At 45.5% G+C, this 20,589-nt stretch overlaps 1 protein-coding gene across 1 annotated transcript; it reads right to left on the bottom strand.

Moving 5' to 3' along the window:
- Positions 1-367: 367 nt before the first annotated feature.
- Positions 368-18,817, bottom strand: ASB13 (ankyrin repeat and SOCS box containing 13). Its single transcript, XM_081298617.1, has 6 exons — positions 18,687-18,817; positions 9,348-9,535; positions 8,078-8,228; positions 7,355-7,489; positions 2,889-3,080; positions 368-2,244 (listed from the first exon to the last, which is right to left on the bottom strand). Exons 1-6 carry the CDS (start codon positions 18,727-18,729, stop codon positions 2,117-2,119), a joined length of 837 nt encoding a protein of 278 aa, XP_081154743.1. The 5' UTR covers positions 18,730-18,817; the 3' UTR covers positions 368-2,116.
- Positions 18,818-20,589: the final 1,772 nt, after the last annotated feature.

The following is a 20,589-nucleotide window of genomic DNA, read 5'->3' as shown; positions in this document are numbered from 1 at the left end:
ATTTTCACACTTGAGGAACGTTTTATACTTTTCAAAGTATCCTTTAATCATCTAAATTCAGCCTCATAAAAACCTACGTGGCTAGCAGGGGCTCATTTCCTCACCTGTGGGGAGAAGGGATTGGTCAGTAGTTGGTCAAGATCCTTTTAATGATCTAGGTCTGACCTGTTATTCCAATTTGGCAGCTGGGACAACCCAGGCCCAAAGGAGTAAGAAAACTGTCTTCCATCACAGCCCTGTATAAGGTGGAGAAGCTATACCGTAGTCATCCGGCCCCTTACACAGGGAGTGAACCGTCTTCATCCACATAGGAGGAAGCCTATCCAGTGTTTCTGCCCCAGAAGAAAAGGGTCACATGAATGCAAGGCACTTTATTCAACCTTTTATTGAGCACTAAGTTTACCGGCACCTGAATATATTAAGATTTATACCATCTGGAGATGATACCAGATTTCATTACTAAAGGGAAGTTTCTATTAGAGATGAAAGAGGCAGAACCCAATGCTTTTTAAAAATTATTATTGTCATTACATGCAGAAACATTGATTTGTTGAGAACAATTTCCCAGTATAAGACAAAGCTTCACCATAACAATGGCTAAAACCGAGGAGATGGAAACACCCATGGCCACCAGCCTGAGATGCTTCAACAGCTCTGTGGCCCGACCCAAGAAACCATGTGGGCAGATGATCTGGTGGCACCACTGGCCTCACCGTGTCCAGCTCAGTCTCCTTCTATTCCACACTGTGGATGGGAGGCCCAGGCCAGCCTGGAAGTGTCTGATGGCCACCTTGCCCCCATTTCTGGGCATGCTGGCTTCAGAACAGGCATAGCTCACATGAGCATTTCCAAGTGCTGCTTCCTGTTTCCCTAGAAACCAAATATGTCTAATTATGCAAAATTCCCAAGTTCAACTCCTGTTGTACATATTCTTTTTTTTTTTAATTAAGATACAGAATGTCAGCCAGGCAAATGTTATCTGAATACACTACTTAATATTTCACCTCGTAGCCTAAAAACTAGAAGGACTGGTTTCTATTACTATATGACTATTTCACTTTCTTTTCCTGCCTTGCCCCGTGAGTCTCATTCCTACTCAGTTCACAGCCCTGGACCAGTCTTACAGATGACATAGGTTGCATGAGCATCTGCAAGATGAATGAGTAAATAGGTACTGATGCTCTTCAGGGGAGGCCACCATCTCCTGCCAGTTTTACTGCTTTAAGGAGTTGGTGAGAAAGGGTAGAAGAATTCATTTGGCAACTGTAGAAACAGTTGAAAAATAGTCCCTAAAGAGTCTCCAAACAGCCCTTTACATTGGGAATCACCAGCCTTGAGAATGTGCATGAAGGGTCTTCCCATCACCTATTGTTTTTATGGCTCATTGACAAATCCTTAGTGTTGCAGCCCATACCTCCTGTAAAGGCTCTTCATCCTACATAAACTTCTTAAAAGAGTTGAGACTTAACATTAAAGACAAACTTCCTAAGAAACACTGCTAGTTGTGGGGAATTCAAAGCTTGAGCCTTTCCCCACTATGACCCGTATGAAGCCCCTGAGTGGTGGATACACCTGGGTGCAGGTAGGCCTTGGAAAGTGCCAACTGTTGCTCCCCAAAAAATATCTAGGTGGCAAGACATCACCATAGTGGTCATCCCAGACCACAAGATCAGGTGCTAGGACTTGGAGCTTCCATGGCATGCCACCCAGACACAACAGCAGTGCCCCGAGTCCCCAGTCCTGCCTGGCCTCCCCTGTCTGTGCTCCTTGAGTCACCTGTCCTGAGCGAGCCTTTGAGAGAGGTGGGTAAAAAGAGGAAAATTGGACACCTGGGCCCACACAGAGGGACAGCACCAGTTCCAGAGGACCAGAACAGGGTCATATCCACAATTATGACCTGAGACAGGCCTTTCCAAGGCCTTGGAAATCTTCTCTAGGATTTGAGAGAGAAGACCAAACAGGACAGCTGAAAGAGACTCAAAGAATGTTGTTCAATCCTACAGCAATCACGGTGTTTCAGACAAGCAGGCAGAATTCTCTCCAGTCTGGGACTGGGCACAGCAAGGGCAGCAGCCCAGGATAGTGGCCAGCCCACCCCAGGCCACGCTCCTGCAGCTCAGTTGTAGCAGAGATAATCGATGAGCCTGGGAGGGATGTTCAACTTTGCTATTTTCTCCAGTCCTCGAACACCGGTGGCCTTCCTTAAGCTCACTCTGCAGAGTTGTGACAAGGTTAGAGGTGTCTCTGGAAAAGGGAATGAAGAAGTATAGGAGGTTAGTTTCAGCAAGGAGCCTAATGTCCTTCAACCTAAAAGACACTAAGGCAGAATTGGAAAAGCCTCCCTGTCCCCTGGAATTAGAACGTGCCTGCATGCCTCCTCAGCAAAGTTAGCAGAGAGGATGGCCAAGGACTCAAGGAAAGAAGACCAGGAAACAGAATGCAGGGCCCCTGGGGTCTCATTTTGTGGTTTTGGAGCTTTGAGCAGGGGGTTTGTTTTTGTTTTTCTGAACCACTGTGAACATTCTCCACACAGATTTGTCAGCGAAGAACTAATTGGTAGCTGTAGTCCCATTTGTCAAATAGCCAGACAAATGATGCACAGCTTCAGAGTTTATTCTGGGGCATGTGCTAATGGCTGGCAGCACTGCTCCAGGCTCCAGGTCCCAGGCCCTCTTTCTCCGGTGATACCATGGGCCACAAAAAACGTGGGAAGAACTGGTGTGCCTGCACAAAACAGCTCCTGCTGATGGAGTACTCTAATGACATCCCAGAGGCAAAGAACAGGAGCTCAGGACTAACTACTAAGCTCTAAGTGGGAGCTCAGGGAGAACTGGCAAACTAGCCTAAGGCCAAGGGTGGAGGTAAGGGTGCCTGTAGGTGGGGCTCACTTTCGTAGTACTCAAAGCACTTGGCTGGGGCGCTGCTGCTCCATGTGTAGTCCGAAGGCTTCTTCCCACGGTTGTCCCGGGCATAGATGTTGCCTCCAAACTGGATGAGCATCTCGATGAGGTCCACATTCTTCACCTTGGCCGCATGGTGAAGGGCCGTCTCATGAAGTTTTGCTGCATTCACATTGGCTCCTGGAGGTCCAGCGCAGAGAAAATGTCAAAGGAGAGAACTTGAAGCCAAGAGAAAACTAGCTGGTACACGTGGTACCACCTGCCAAGCAACCCCACCCAGAAAGCAAAATCAGGGCAGACTCCTCCGTAGCTCTTCAAAGATGCTTTTCAAACTCCAAGGGTAAAATTACTTTTTTTTTCCCCTATGAGAAGGCAACAATAATAAGTAAAAATAACTGGAAATAGAACCAAAAAGAAGAAAAAACAACAGGCTTCCTTGTGAGTCAACTGTCAGTTCTGATGCAGTATGCCCTCAGAGGGCCACAGATGTCTGGAATCTCAGCTGAGCCACCCAAGTATTCCTGTGTCCTGAAGAAGACACAGTGCTCCCTCCTGGCATGGGCGCACCAGGCTCAAATATATAGATCCCCTAGCATCAATAAGTAATCCCTCTAAGTGACAAATTCAAGCCACAATCATAAAATATAAAATATGGCAGCAGTATGCACTCAAAAAGTATTGAAACATCCTGCTTTCTGATTTAAAATATTTTTAACATCCTAATGAAATTTAAGAACTGTGTTCATGCTGCTAAGAATATAGCAAGCACTCCAATGGGATAGAACAAAAGATGAACACTTTTCCCATTTCCCACAGTCAAAATTCACAGCCAAAATTCAGAGCTCAGGTCAGGAAAAATATCCGTCAATCAAGAAAAAGGCTAGACTAGTGAATTTTTTCCTCCCCAGCATTGGGAATTGAACCCAGGGCCTCATGCTTTTTAGGCAAGCCCTCTACTAATAAGCTACATTCCCAGCTCCCCACCCCCACTCTACCTTTTTTTTTTTTCATTTTATTCTGAGATAGGTTCTTACTAATTGTCCAGGCTGCCCTCCAACTTGTAATGCTCCTCCCTTAGCCTCCCAAGCAGCTGGAATTCAGCATGCACCACCACACCTGGTTCAGATGACCTATATACTTAGCTTGGCACAAATGAATTACAAAAAAGTATATAAAAAAGTAAAAATTAAAGAAAGATTCCCCCTATATCCAACCACTATGTCACATTAGGGATTTTCTTCCAATGCTTGCTTATAAGAATAAATACCCTGTAAATCATAACTCAAATGTAAATTTTAATACTAAATGCACACTAAAATGTCCCCAGTATAAGGTCTACAGTATCTAAAGTGCAGGTAGCTTCTCTCCTGTTTTAATTCTGTCAATATTCTTGCCAGCTGGGAAGGAAAGCAATTGTCTCTATTTAACAACAGAGAAAGAGGCACAAGAGAAGCAAAACTATACTCCCAAGGTCAGAGAGGAAACTGATGCTTGGAAAGAACCTAAAAATGATCTCTGCCTGCCATGCTATTTGCCACAGTGACTCCACAGATGAGGCCCAGGTGAAGACTCTTCTAAAGCAGCCTTCCCAAGATATACATTGGGGTTTTGTTGTTGTTGTTGTTTGGTTTTTGTTTTTTGTTTTTTTTTTTTGCACTAGGGATTGAACCCAGGGGCGCTTAATCCTCAGCCCTTCTTACTTTTAATTTTGAGACAGTATCTCACTAAATTGCTTAGGGCTTTACTAAGTTGCTGATGCTGCCCTCAAACTTGCCTCAGCCTCCCAATTCACTGGGATTACAGCTGGGTGCCACCACACCCAGCACAATGGGATCTTTCTAAAACGTGCACCTGGCATCATGTGACTGGGTGTTAGAGGAAGAAAGATGAATAAATGAGGAAAGAAGCTGGAAGCCTCAGTGGCTGTTAGAAACACCAACCCAGATGTGCACACAGCAATATGGAATGCGTCTTGAAAACACGGTGCTGGATGGAAAAAGAGACATATATAGCCCCATAGCATTTATGTCCATTAAAGATAAGTACTGCAACTGATAATGTGTATCCTACAAAAACACAAAGAGAGAAAACATATATGGATACTCATGGAGGGACAGGGACCGAGGAAAGAAAGAGGAAGGCAGAGAGGAAGGGAAGGAGAGGTTCTGAACAAAGTGACTCTGTGCGGCGCAATGATGATAGCATGCCTTGAACTGAGTAGTATGAGACAGAGACAGAGAACAGGGATGCCGGCAAAACAACCGGTTTCATGTGGGCAACTCTCAGCGTCATGCTTCAGAGAAAGGGGTCATTACCAAAGTCCTGACTTCAAAGCGAAATAGGATCAAAGTGGATTCAGAGTAAGAACCACAGCTGGCAAAGTGAAGGGACTAACACACCCTAGCATGCCACAAGCCGGCACAATTCTGGAACATAAACACAAATAGCTCAATGCAAGCTTTCTGCCACGATAGACGGGAAAAAAATCATGATGAGGACTGGCTGAGAAGGTAGAAACAAAACAGTCCTCCTTTAGCAACTTCCAAATGCTTCCAGCAGAGTTAAATATTTACTGGCAGTGCTTAGATCAAAAAATGACATCCCCAAAATAACTGGACTTTCACCCTCACCATTCCTCCTCCTTTGCAAATAGAATCTAGTTCCTTGACTTGGTTGCGCTGCTTAACGGAGAACAAAAAGTAGATCTGTCTCGGTATCTACCCAGTGCGACGTGGCAGCTCCACAGCTCGGCTTGCTCAGGATGGCGCTGAAATCACAGTGGAAGTGCTGCATGTTCTTCTAGAGGCTTGGAACATGGCTTTCCTTAGATGTTCCAGGGAAAACCAACCCCAACAGTTCAGAATCATACTTTAAGACGACGCAATTTTGAGTATGTAGCAGTATGCTACTGTTTCTTTCTACTCTTCTGTGAGTTTGAAATGTTCCACAATGAAAAACTAGTTTTTGAGGAAAAAAAATAATAATAATCCATTTGATCCAAGAAAGGCTGTTAAAGGAGACCATCTGAGAAGATCAGAATGGCCACAGAGGATCACACACAGAGTTGACTGTGTGAGTATCAGCAAGCATTGAGCTAGCACTGAACACTGCAGAGGCTTCCCCAAACCATGATCATCTGCAATTTCCCAGGAATATGGAAACTCCCTTTAAAAACTACAGAGTAAGGACCAGGGATGTAGCTCAGTTGGTAAAGTGCTTGCCTCCCGTGCACAAGGCCCTGGGTTCAATCCCCAGAACCACAAGGAAAAAAAAAAAAACCTACTGGGTAACCTTTTTTAAGGCTATAGTGGATATTATGGTTGTCCCCTCTTCCTTTCCAACTCTCCTCCACTGTGGCCACTTGGCAACGTGCAGTGGGGGTACTGGGGTAGAGTGAGAGGACCCACCTAACCTCAGCTGCAGGTGTGAGTGCTCACTGGTTTTATCACCTGCCCCTACCACGGTAATTAGTTCAGGTGATCCGGACTAGAGCCAATTAGATTTTGGACAAGTTGGGGACAATGGGATCAGTTTGGACATGGGATCCAGTTTGGGCCAATGGAACACTAGAGGAGGATGCCAGAGACATATGGAAAGGAGACTTCTCACTCTTCTGAAAAAGCTACCAGAGCTTTAAAAAGTACAGTGTTTAGATTCAAAGCCTGAATCTACTACAGCCACCTGACTACTACCCCAGGATATAGCTAATACGTAGGAAAACAGAATTGCAAAACTCAAATAAATGGAGGTCTTAGTGATAATGTTGAACCATCAAGTCAAAGTGACCCTAGACCTGCTCTTCTTCTCATCCTTTAACTCCCCTGAGCCAAGAAGTACCCTTTATCGTTTATCCAGTTATTCCTTATTTTCTGATTACTGCCAGCTTTCCCTATCCATGGGTTCTACATTCATGGATTTAACCAACCAAGAATCAAAAATATTCAGAAAAAAATGATTGTATCTGTACTGAACATGTACAGACTTTTCCCCACCTTCGAAAAAGAGTGAGCCTTTCAGACACGTTGGTAATGGTTGGATTACAAATGCTCCATTCTCTTAAGACTGCAGACTCCACGTCCCATTTTTCCCTTGTCTCTTTTGGATTCAGACAACAATGCTATCAGGCAGCAACTGTGCATGATTGCCTGTGTCCTCTAAAAATAGTCTTTTGCATTTGATGAGCACCAACCACACACCAAGCACTGTGGAGACAGGATTAAGACTCCTCCCAATAACCCTGCAAAATAGGTTTTGTTTTTCCAGTTTTATAGAAACGGAGGCCAAGTTCTCCCTGGCAAGTATGAGAGCCAGCTTCAAACCCTGATCTGTTTGACGCTGCTGCACAGCTCTTTGCCACACGCAGCACGGCTAAGCCATTCATGCAGGTAAATACTAGCTCAGATAAGCCACCCACGTGGGTAAATACCAGTTCAGGAGATTAACTACATACGCACCTGCATTGAGAAGCACTTTGACACAGTCCAGGTGCTCCCGCGCACAGGCAACGTGCAGAGGGGTCCCAAAATGGCAATCATGAGCTTCCAGATTGGCCCCGACGTCAATAAGAAGCCTCACACATTCAGAACTCCCTTGGAATAAATGGAAAAAAATGGAAACATCCATGAGTATGTGCATTGGAAATAATAAGCATGGCAAACATCAAATGGAACAGATGGCCCTGTGGCTGTGGGTATCCCAGTCCTGCCTCCTGGCTGAACTCACTCAGCCTTTGCCACTATTCAGGTAGCCCTGCTTCTTTCTGGCTCCTCTTTCTGTCTCCGATGCAGGTTGGATCAAGGGCCCTCTGCTCTCCTCTCCTGGCACATCTGCCCCAGACTGCTTCTTCACTTTTCATATAATTACCTCTCCATTGTTGGTACTACCCAGTTTCCACCTCTAGCCCTGAAACACAACTCCACAGCTACAACTGTGCTGGCCCGGCTCACCTGGATGCTGTGACCACCTTCCCAGGGGTCCTGCTCCTGGCTAATCCCTTTCAGCCCGCAGAATGGCTCCTAGCTCAAACTTGAGCCATATTTGACCCCATGCAGCTCTCTGTCACACCAAGTCCTATTAATTCTTTCCCAAAACCTTTTAAATAAATCCATCCCTTGCCACATTCCTACTCTAGGCTGTGAACGCTTTGCACTGGATCAACTCACCACTCATCAACTCACCACTCATGCATGCCTCATGCAGCGGGGACGCTGTGTACAGTGGGGGATTGACCTTCGCCCCATAAGACAGCAAGAGCTTCACACACTCAATGCTGCCAGAGGCACAGGCATCGCAGAGAGGGGTGCTGCCGTCGATGTTTCGAGCATCCACCTCAGGGGGAATTAGAAACAAGTGTCAGAGGGCACAGCAAACATGTGCAACTTCTTTCTCATCTTGATGTGCACTCATCTTTGCAAAGACATGTCTTAGAAGCTGGTTTGCTATTATGTACCAAGGCATCAGCCAGACAAAGAAGTTCAAAGATAAAGCACATCCCAAGCACAGAAGTCCTCCCACTGGAGGTTCTTTTCTCCTGGGGCAGGAGAGACCTCTGCCTCACCGCTATCTCAAATAACTAATAAGCACAAAGCAGGAAAGTAGAGGCTGAAGTTGCCAGCTGGGGGGAGGCAGGATATAAAAATGGGTTTTAGCTGAATCCTCCACTAAAAGGAGGCCCAAGACTGCTTAACATGCCTCCTCTAGTGCGAAAATCATGGGCCAGCAAAAGGCAACTCCCTAAATTGGCAAATTCTACTTATAATTTGTCCAAATTCAGCTTCTATGTGCTGAAACTTGTTCATTGCAAGCTTCTGGGAAAAGTAGATGGTACATCGCCTGCACTTCTTTCTACCCCCCCCCGCCCCCCCCCAACTCTGAGACCAGAGCCCCACATTCCTTATAAGTCCACTCAGTGGGGGGGGGGGGGGGGGAGGGAACCTGCCAGCTCCCCAGAGCCAGCAGCTAAACAGCCAGGAATTCTGCCAACTGGCGCCTTCAAACCAGCCATCGGGTGAGTACTTACACTAGGGAAGGCACCAAATCAGAATTTTGGTTTTGTTCCTTTTTTTCCTTCCCTCTACCTCCAGAGAACCAGCCTCTCTAACCAGTCATTCTGAACCCTGGAACCCTGCTCTGAGCCCAGGCCCCCATTCCTCTCCCAGAGCAGAGCACCCCCACCAACAAACTTTGCTAAAACCCCTCAGAGCAAGATCACTTCCTGGCACTCTGTCCTCAGTGCGCAGCACACTTGCTGTGCCTCCCTCCTCCCGAACTTCCAAGCACACCCTGTCGGGTCTTCAGGCCTTTCCTTCCCAGCCTGCCTCAAAGTGTCCTGCATATCGCTGCTTTCCCATCACATAAGGCAAATCCCAAGTCATGTCTTTCCCTCCCTCCAGAGGTCTCCCTAGTCGGTTGCATCTATTCCTGCAGCTGCAGCCCAGAGCCACTCACCTGGGCCCCAGCTGCCAGCAGCAGCTGCACGCACTGCGCCTGGCCCTGCAGACTGGCCGCGTGCAGTGGCGTGATGGAGTCCACCGTGACCTGGTTGACGCAGGCGCCGCTTTCGATCAGCTGCTGCAGCTGCAGGCTCTCGCCCCGCTGGGCGGCCTCGTGCACCGGGGTGCGCTCCACCCAGAAACCTGGAGAGGAAATGAAGCTAGCGCTAAGACCCTGACACTTGATCCCTGACAATAAACACACAAAGGACTCCGGGGACCCCCTGACACCCCATGAAGGATACCTGATCACATAATTGGTCTCAGGACTCCAGTTAAAATTCTTGAGCGATCCCCACTGCCTGGAGGGTGGAGTCCAAACTCCTTGGTGAGGCATATAAGGAAGTCAGTGGACCTCGCCCATCTCTGTGATCCCATCTCCCTGGAGTAGAGCCCAGGTGGCATGCATGCATAGCTCCTGCCTTACTTCCATTCAGCAGCTCATCAAGATGGAATTAGTACCCTCTGCTACCATATTCAAAGACAAATAAGATGCATCAACAGGTAGTGCACAGTCAGGAGCAAAGAAAATGTAGAAACAATCCAAATCATGGTCACCATGGTAGTGGAAGAACCTTTCAAGTAAGGAGAACTCAGACTTAGACTCTCCCAAGTTCCCAGGGACAGGCAGGGGAAGCATCACAGAGAAGGGGAAGCTGTGGTTATCCAGGTCAAGTTTTGTTTATCCATCTCTGTGTTCCTAGCACCTGGCATGGCCTATGTCTCAAAGAAGACGTCCATGTCCACCTGCTTGTTGAAGACTGCATGAACGAATGAATGAATCTAACTGAATTACTAAAATGAATTACTAAGTAAACATTTTAAATGAAATTTTAGCTTTTAAAAGAAAATCTAATTTTATTTCTTTTTCTTTTTTTTTTTTAGTTGTAGTTGGACACATCACCTTTATTCCGCTTGTTTATTTTTTATTATTATTATTTTATTTGGTGCTGAGGATCGAACCCAGGGTCTCGCACCCAGTGTGAATGGAACACTCTACAGCTGAGCCATAACCCCAGCCCTTGTTTCTTTATATGACTACTCTTTAGAGGAAATGCAACTATTGGTAACCATACTTTCTAGCAAATAAACTTCAGCTGCCCCTGCTGAAGTGGCAACAATTGAGAACAGAGATAAGAAGCAGCATGATAAGAAAAAAAGGAAAGAAAAACAGAAAGAGAGAAAAGAAAAAAATTTCTCTCCATTAAAGGGCATAGTCAACAAAGTGAAAAGGCAACCCATGAAATGGATAAAATATCTGCAAATCACATATCTGATAAGGGGTTAAAATCCAGAATATATAAAGAACTTCTACAACTGAACAACCAAAAAGCAAATAATCCATCTGAAAAGTGAGCAAAGGATTTGAAGAGATATTTATTCAAAGAAGACGTAAAAATGTCCAACAAGCATATGAAAATAATCATTAAAGAAATGCAAATCAAAAACCACAATGAGATATGTTCTCATACCCATTAGGATGACTATATCAAAAACAAAAATCAAAAATCAAAGCTAAGTGTTGGCAAGGATGTAGAGAAACTGGAACCCCGGTGTGCCATTGGTGGGAATGCAAAATGATATAACCCTGTGAAAAATAATTGACAATTCTCCAAAAAGTTAAACACAGAATACCACGAGGTCCAGCAATTACACTTCCTGGTATATACTCAAAAGAACTGAAAGCAGAAATCTGAGATACTGGCACATCCATGTTTATATCATCATCATTCACAGTAGTTAAAATATAGATGTAACCTTAGTGTCCATCAAAAGATGAATGGACAAGCAAAATGTGGTGTGCACATACAATGGAATATTATTCAGCTTCACAAAGGAAGGAAATTCTGACATATGCTATAACATGGATAAACCTTGAAGGCATTCAGTGAAATAAAACAGTCATAAAAAGACAGATGCTGATGTTTTCATTTGCACAAGGCCTCTAAAACAGCCAAAATTAAAGAGTCAGAAAGTAGAATGATGGAAGATTAGTGTTTAAAGGGTCATCCAGTGAGTTTTATAAGATGAAAAGAGTCCTGAGTGGGGGATGGTGACGATTATACAATATGCGACTGTGTTTATGGCACGGAATAGTATACTTAAAAATGGCTATAATGGTAAATTTTATGTCTTATATTCTTTACCACTATTAATTTTAAAAAAAAATTAAAAGAGTAGCAAAAAGATGGAGGAGGACCTGGGGCTTGGTGAGGGCAGTCGCCTACTGATGGCTCTCTGCAGGAGACAGCTCTACAATGGTAGTAGGAGGGGGTGCTTGCTGCCTGGGGTGATACCCCCAAGCCACTGGATGGCCTTTCTAGGGTTGTAATGCAAGGGAGAGGGAGCAACTCCCTTCATGAAGACCAGCAGCCAGCAATGCAGAGATGACATCCCAGGGACAGCCCTGGGACAAGGTAACCTTAAATCTATCCCTGAAGAGTAAGCACAAGAAATGTGGCTAACTAATAGACTGACTGGCCAGACCTGACCACAGCCTGGAGTCTGGACCCTGGTGTGACAGGATGTTCCCTCCTCCCAGCACTATCTCCCTCAGGGAGTGACACCTTGGAAACTTGAGACCCTGCACAGTTCTGGCAATTTCTCTCTAGGGCTAGATTCCTCCCCAAATCCCTCTCGGTCACAGGCTCCCTCTCACCCCTCTCCCTCTAACACAGCTAAATCACAAGTTGGTCATGTGGGCCCTGCTCACAATCCTCCAGTGGCTCCTTTCTCCAGCGTAGGACCTGCTTGCTGCTGTGACACAATCCTGGCAGTTTCCCTCCCCGCCCTACTCTTCTCCAACTGAGACAGAAATTTGGGGATAAAGGAAGATACAGAGTCTCAACTGAAGTGCCCATTGAAATGCAGGAAACACCTAGGAACCACTGAGATGCAGAAAGCAACCAGGAACAATGGCAACCCCCCAGCGACTTGCCCACCGCCTGTGCCCCACCTTGCCCTCCCACAAGAGGGTGGTGCACAAGTACAGGAAAAACTGGCTAAGAATTGTGTCAATCCACCTTGGCTTCACCTCTAGTCGAGACCCCAGCAACTGTCCCACTCTAAATATTGAGACCCCCACACCACCTTTCTACCTCAAGTGTGTATTTCTTGCTTTACCCCAAAGGTGTTTCTCTTGAGGTAGCCCCCCTTCTCCCTTGAATACTCCATCTACTTGCCTAAATAAACATCATTCTGTGCCTTTGGCATGTGCTGAAATTCTTTGCCATCAAAGAATTCCGCTTGTCCAGAGCCACATTCCCCCTTCACTCCCGGAATTCCGCATGATCCTTCTCCGGAGGCTTGTCCTCTTCTGTGACACAATATCTCTGAACTCCTTCAGGTTCAGAGTGTCACACAGTGTCAGGCCTCTGTGTGTGCTGTTCTTCTGCTGCCTGGATTGCCCTCCCTCAGTCCCCCAGGCCCCAGGTCCACCTTCTTTCCAGCCTAGTGACTAAATTCCTTCTGTACCACTAAGGCCCAGAGGAATGTCTGCACTTTCAAGAAGCCTCAGGAGCAGCGGGTCGTTCACCCACCCTTGCCCTTCATCTCTGTACAAATAGCTAATTCGCATTCTTCCCTTCCTGACCTAAGGCAGTCCTTGGGCACCTTGGAGATGGGACCATGGCAGATTGGTGTCCAGCTCCAGCACAGACCTGACACACAAGAATCAGAAGCATCTTTTACTTGCTGGGCTGAGCTTTTTATCCCTGCAGCTAGTTCTATCCCTGCTCAGCCAAACCACAAACAACTTCCAGCCCCTTACAAATCTACCCACTACCAGACAATAACCTGAGACAACAGGGTTGTACTTGCAGACTCCAGCCAGCCAGCCATACTCAGGAACTGGTGCGTCAATTAAAGAAGAATTTGTGTTGTAACAGGAGAGGAGTCTGTAGCCAGGGCAGGGTGTGATCCAGCGCGGACTGCTGGATTCCAGTTCATTCCTGCCTCTCCCCTTCACTTCAGTTCAGAGTCACGGAGATGCTTACATTGTTCCTCAGGTCACCTGTTGCTTGTAGCCCCACCCCACCCCCAAAGAATGGCTAAGCAAAAATCTTTGCCTTGAACCTAGAAAGTTCTATGAATGTCATCTACATATCTACTGCCAGATAACTGCTTAAATTCTCACATCTGAGAGTCAGGCCCAGGACCAAGCCTGACCCTCCAGATTGAAAAGCCCTAGCTGAGGACATCAGGCTGCTCAGTCTGCCCTTGGGGAGCTGATGGGTACAGTGACCAGACCCAGGAATCACCCACTGGTGAGTTCAGATCAGTCTCTGTCACTAACAACTGGCCCTGTGACCTTGGGCAACCCATTCTTCTCTCAAAGCCTCTGTCTCGACCCTTATAAAATGGAAATATTACTGCCCAGATCACAGGATGGCCGAGACTGAATGGACTAACACCTGGACATTATTTTATACAGTGCCTAGCCAACTGAAAACATTCAGCAAGTGACAGGTGCTGCAATTATTGAGGAACCCTTATTATCATTATTACTATTCCTGAGTCCTGCTTGGAGCTTGTGTGCCAGTTCTCTCTTTGTTCCATAACAAGCCCCACCTTGTACTGAGTCCCAGTAACTCAATCCTTGTTGGAGTCCCCAGCGGGCAACTCACTGAGTCCCTGACCAGTTTACCTGCTCAGTTCCCACCTACTCAGTTTCCGGGTCCCCTGAGACCCAGCCCTGAATCTTTTAAAAGTGATTTTGCTGGGGCCAGCTCCCCAGATCCCACTGCTAAATAACTAGGAATTCTGCTGACCAGACAGCCAGGGAATGAGTATTTATACCAGGAAAAAGAGCAAATCAGAGTTTTATTTCTGCTTCTTTTTCTTCGCCCATCCACACAGAGAGCCAGTTTGCCGGCACCTTGTTTAGTCATTCTGGAGCATAGAGTCCTACTCTTTGAGCCCAATCAGTAACTACTCAGCCCAGGCCAGGTCTACCCTTCCAGAAAGAGCCCTACAAGCAAATTCTCCAGAGATCATCTTCCATGATGTTCTGTCTGTGCCCACTCTGGTGGACCTAACTTGACCATGACCATGACCAAGCCACTCTTCTCCCAGCTCAGCCTCTTCATGATCAAGAGACCCAAGGACACCTTCAACAGAAAGCTGATCCAGCACTATGGTTTTGAATTGTTCTCAAATATCCAAGATGCACTGTTAAATGTTGTACAGGCTGGGAATCTTGTTCAAAATAAGTCACTAAAGGAAATCTGGGGTCCCAGCAAAAGAACAGTCATTTCAGAACTGAACACAATAAGAGGGTTCTAGTATAAGCCTTTCCCCCCAAAAAAAAAAATTATTGAAATAATGAGGGCTCTCCCACATGCCCCATCAATAAATGTAGTTAGATGTAGTTAGATGGGAGTGGACCCCCAAATGCTGGGAAACCACCACAGAAGCACCATGATTAAGCACCAGAAGCTGCAGGGGATGGCTTTCTGAAAGGTCTCAATTGGCTCATCTTTAGCTCTCAGAGAGAAGTCTAGTATGCTACAGACATCTAAGTGCTGCAGTGCTGCAGACATCTAAGATCTGTGCACATAACGACAACTGTTAGGGGCTGGGGATGTAGCTCAGTTGGTAGTGTTTGCCTAGCATGCACAGGCCCTGGGTTCAATCCTCGACACCACCAAAAACTGTTATAGCTGAGAGGATCTCTGACATCTTTTAGGACTGACACTCCCAGGAAAGGACTGCAAGCACACCATCCTTTCATTGCCACATGCTCCCCAAACTGCAGTACAACAACCATAAAGGAATACAAGTGCAGGTGGGGAGACCAGCCTCTCTGTCTTCATGGATTTAGCCCTGGGCACTTATGGGTTTATCCTCTCTCCCCAGAGCTCAACACCTACATGGCAGAATCATTGTGGTAACTAAAGACATGTGCTGAGAAGTAGGTACTTAATAGTGTTGATCGTCATCACCAAACTTTAATCATGCAGTCTGCATTTAAACTTCAACAGACCAGAAATTAGCAGGCACCTTGATTTCCAAGGGGGAATTGAACCTAGGGTGCTCTACCACTGGGTTATTTATTTTCTATTTTGAGACAAGATCTTGCTAAGTTGCCCAGGCTGGCCTTGAACTTGTGACCTTCCTGCCTCAACCTCCTGAGTAACTGGGATTACAAGTATGCACCCAGCTGTCTTTTGTTGCTTTTAAAGATATTTTCAACCGTGTCTTTTAAAGTGTTTTAATTATGATTCCTAAAATATTCTTTGTCAGTAGACTTAAGATCAAATGACCTACAGTATGATTTTAAGATGTGTTTGACGAGGTTAAAAATATTAAATATTTTTTTGGAGAAAACAGTCTACACTGAATAAGAGTGGGAAAAAGAAAGTGAAACACAGTAAATGAAAGTGAAAGACAAAGAGAAAGGAAGTAAAAATAGTTTGCCTAACGAATAAAAGCCAGAGAAAGGAAAGAAGTTCTCTGCTTAATGGAAAAGGAGCCTTCTACAAAGACCTTGAGGAAAATCCACCTTATTAGACACCTTTATCTCCAAACCTCCCTTTCCTCTCCTCCTCACTCACCCATCCAGCAGCCTGCTACCTCCACTTCCCTTGCCTTTGGCCACCCCAAGACACTTACCGGGAGAGGTTCCCTGTCCCCTGGTTCCCAAGGCCCAACAAGGCACACTGAGCCTGGGTTTTGCCTCAGAAAAGACCCGAGCTCTGGTCCTAAAGGGAAGCTATTCATTTTAAATCCACTACAGCCTCAGTTTTCTTCTGACTGAGGATATAGTTTCACAGGACCATTTTATGAAGAAAATAAAATAATGATTTACATTATTTTGCCCATGAGAGTGCTCAGTGTTTGTAACGTACTATTATTTCCTTTGATACCTTTTTTGGCCCTAAATAAGTTTTTCTGGTTGTTTGTTAACAAGTTTTCTTTGAATTCCTATTTTAGAATAAACTTCCTGCTCAGGAGTGGCGTTGTGGCTGGGTGGAAGAGCCTTTGCCTCCCACATGCGAGGCACTGCATTTGATCCTCAGCACCACATAAAAATAAATAAACAAAATAAAGATATATTATGTCCATGTATAACTAAAAAATATTTAAAAAAAAAAAAAAAGAATAAACTTCCTGCTCAAAGTGTGTCTCTCCTCCTTAGAAAATGCCCTGGATTTCTGCCTTATTGAATTCTTTTTTCTCCACCCCCCCCCCTGCAGAAGTAAAGAATGTTAGAATTAGATCCCCAAAGATCTCATTCCATTGAGGGTGAAAGAGAAGGTATAAATCCACATAAGCAAAGAAAAATCAAGCAAGTTGGGAGACAAAAGCTGTGGGATGAGTTTGAGAAAATTTGGGGAACTGGACACCAGACATGTGACAATACCTAAATTCTTTGTGCTTATTGAAAGGCCAAAGTGTAAGACTGTAATCAATACCTCTGTGAGATGTTATATTAAAAATATATAACCCCCCCAAAAAAATTTTGCAACAACCAGGCACTGTGGCACAAGCCTATAATCCTAGCAACTTAGGAAGCTGAGGCAGGAGAATCACAAGTTCATGGCCTGCCTCAGGAACTTAGGGAACTCCTGTCTGAAAATTAATAAAAAGGACTTGGTATGTGACTCAGTGGTAAATCACCCCTGGATTCAATCCTAAGAACAAAAATAAAGTAAATAAAATTATATAACAATAAATTCCTCTATTATGTATAATGTACCCATAAAAATTTTTTAAAAATGAAAAATCTAAATGTTTGGTTAGAGTACACCACAGATCAGAGAATTTGAGGTCACAATGCTAAAGTGGGTTAAAGCTCCTATGGTGTCCTCCACCTCCACTGGGACAGCAATATTGTTTTGTATCCAACACATTCAGCTTACTCCTTAGGGTTGGTCATTAAAAAGTCAGCAAAACGTGTTTTTAGAGAAATATACTGAATTAAAATATGACAATGTCAAAAACAGCCATGAGCCCAGGGGTTTAGAAATCAGTTAACTAAGAACATACCTTTCTTCTACTGATAAATCCTTTAACTATGCAGAAAACATGCTTGAAGGGCCACCATACTATTTTGAATCCTCTACAAAATAAAATGTGTATTTAAATAGGCTTTGCAAGGAAGAAGAGGAGAAAAGGAGGAGTACTGGAAACTGAATTATACCAAATCATATTCCATGCTTTTATAATTTTGTCTAAATGAATTCAAATGTTATGTATAACTAAAAAGAACCAATAAAAATACATGGCATAAAAATAAACAAATAAATTAATAAGCTTCAGTGGTTAGCTGTTCACAGCATATTCAATTGAACCAATCAAACACAGATCACGCTGTCAGGGTCAAAGTCTTAAGCCTGCCTACAATGAAATGCCAAGTAAAAACAAAAGTTTTATTAAATACCTTGACTATTTTGAAGGGGGTTGTTTCTCAAAAACAAATAATATCTGTGCCTTGCTATCTCTGCAATTTCTTTTTCAAATAAATTTACCCTTATGACTTTCAGCTTTCATTTGCATTAGTTTTTACCAGCGTAAAAGTATTTTGGGGCATTTTAAGGCTTTTTTTTTTTCTTTTCTTTTCAGGCTTCAAAGTACTTTCTGCGTTCATTTCATTTGCCATAATACTACTTCATTAAAAAAAAAAAAAGGTTTTCTTCCCCTTAACAATGTCCCTTTGCCTCTCATCCATTTGAGTCTTGAGAGACCCAAATGACAGCGTGTAGAACTGATACTCGCTTTATCACCGAGTGTGCTACGGGGTCCCTCATTCTGGAGTCAATTCCCTGCCACAGCCGGCCAGCGTCCATAGGATGCTTGTGACACTGAAACCACGGTCTCGAAGGCGGCTGGGAGGCGTTGAGGCTCCCACAGAAGGCTCATACCAGGGCCACCAACCAAGGGACCCGATGGACACGTACCAAGTTCTTCCCCTCAAGTGTACAACGACACCCCATCACCACCACCACACACCCCGCACCTTCCCCAATGTGCGCAGGGCTCCGGTAGGTTTGGGGTTCTGAAACCTCACACTTGGTGCGTCACACGGATGACCAGCCTTACTTGGGTGAAGGTGCCGGACACATAGCGGAGACTGAGATGCTCAAGATCACCAGGACCCTGCTCTATTCGCGGCCCACCCACCAAACGCTCCTGACCACCAACTCCGAACACAGCAGGTCACCCATCTCGGGAACGAACGCCATCAGATGCGCCTCTTGGGTCCCCTCTAACAGCTGCTCCCACGGTCCCCGCTCTTTCGCCAGCAGGCGATTTCTTCCTCGCGCCCGCGTCCTCCGTGCCACCCTGCTCATACCCACGTCGCCCAGGAAGCAGCTGTCAGCAGCCCGCGGCTCCATGCGGCTCTCTGGCTGGGTGCCGGCACTTCGCGGCCCCGCGACTCCGGGCGCTGGGACCTGATCTGAGACCTGCCCGGCTGCGCCGGGCCACTGGGCGGAGCCAGCCTCGGAGCCGGGCGGTCAGCTGCCGGAGGTGGCAGCGCGCCGGGAGTTGTAGTTCCTACTGTGTTGACGCGATTCCCCACACGGTGGCCACCGCCTGATGCCAACCCTGGGTCCCCCTCCGCTAAGTGCCCCCGCGCTTTGCCAAACAACTGAGGTGTATAGTTGCATGTGCGAAACATATCAGTGTGCAAAACACTCGTTCCCGTGTAAACGTTTGCCTGTGTGAGAATTTGTCCATGTGCAAACCGTGTGAGTGTGCATGTGCAAAGCATGATCTGCGTGTTTACGTGCAAAACATGCATGACGCGCAAAACGAGTGTCCATGTGAAAAATGTGTCCAGCTGCCAAAACTCACTCTGAGGCTTTGCACTGATCGCGTTCGGTTCACTTTCACGAAACTCTTCCCTTCAGAACTCTTCCCTTTCTTTTGTGTTAGCCACAAAAAGACTGGGAGGATCGCAGACTTCACAAAGCAGCTCAGCGCTTTATTCAGGAATAAAGTTTCACGCAGGAGAAGGGGATGCAGGGACGAAATGACGCCATGGTAGGACCCACTTTCCTGGTGGAAAAGGAGCCCCCGAACAAAGAAAGGGCCTGGGCTTAGATAGGTTATTCTCAGAGGTGGTCTACTGAGCATATGAATTTTCTTTGGGCACCCAAGAATTTGGAGTTAGTTCTATCAATGAGTGAAGGAGTCAGTGCTTAGGAATTTAGGGTTTGTTTTACCGGAGGAAATTTCTGTAATTTATTGTACTGGACCTGATGGAGGTCCTGGGGTCAGTGATTGGTATCTGGAAAGAATTTGTTCACAGGAGGGTAATGCTTCGGCCTCTTCCCAGAGACTGTCTTTCCAGGTTTGATGGACACCTCTTCATCAGGGTTTGTTTTATCACGGGGGGGGGGGGGGGGGGGGGGGTGTTGGGGAATGTATAGGGAAAGGATCAATGCTCTCAATGTATGGCTTTCCTTCTCACTCCCCTTTCCCCGGGTCTCACTACTTTGGGGTTTGTCATTTTCCATATAATATTTTATATTTTGAGATTTCAAATCATTCAAGTCTTTTTTTTTTTAATCAGGGATTGAACTCAGGGGCACCCAAGCCCTGAGACACATCCCCACCCATTTTTAATTTTTATTTTGAGACAGGGACAGGGTCTCACTAAATTGCTCAGGACCTTATTAACTTACTGGGGCTGACTGAATTTGTGATCATCCTGCTTCAGTCTCCCCAGCCACTGGGATTACAGGCATGTGCCACTGCCCCTGGTTTCAAGTGCATTTTTAAAAGCAAGTTTTCCCTTAGGAACAGGTTTGAATCCCGTGTTCCCCCAAGAGTCTTAGCAGATGGAACCTGGGACACAGCCTGGCAGAATCTGTTTCTGGATTGATTCCAAGTCAACATTTGAGTAAGTGAGGTTTTTGGTTTTGGTTTCGTTTTTAAGCAAAGCAGCTTCAGAAGTTTGGAAGATTTAACCTTGCCAAAGTTGGTTGCAGCCTCATGGTCAGATTCACTCACCCTGACCTGTACGAAACCTAAACTATTTATTTGTTTATTTATTTTCAACATGGGGTGCAATGGGGTGCATTACCACTGAGTTACATCCCAGCCCTTTTTTTTTTTTTTGAGACAGGGTCTTCATTAATAAAGGTTTGCTTTCAGTTTCGCTTTCTTAACTCAGAACTTTATCAACATTCCAACCTTATGTCACAGTCTAGTTAGTCTGCAGGAATCCTGACTACCTTTCCATCCAACTA

Source organism: Spermophilus citellus, assembly GCF_964194105.1.
Source record: "Spermophilus citellus genome assembly, chromosome: 6".
Taxonomy (NCBI): Eukaryota; Metazoa; Chordata; class Mammalia; order Rodentia; family Sciuridae; genus Spermophilus; species Spermophilus citellus.
The sequence above is the reverse complement of the archived record's forward strand: the minus strand, read 5'-3'. Positions and strand labels throughout refer to the sequence as shown.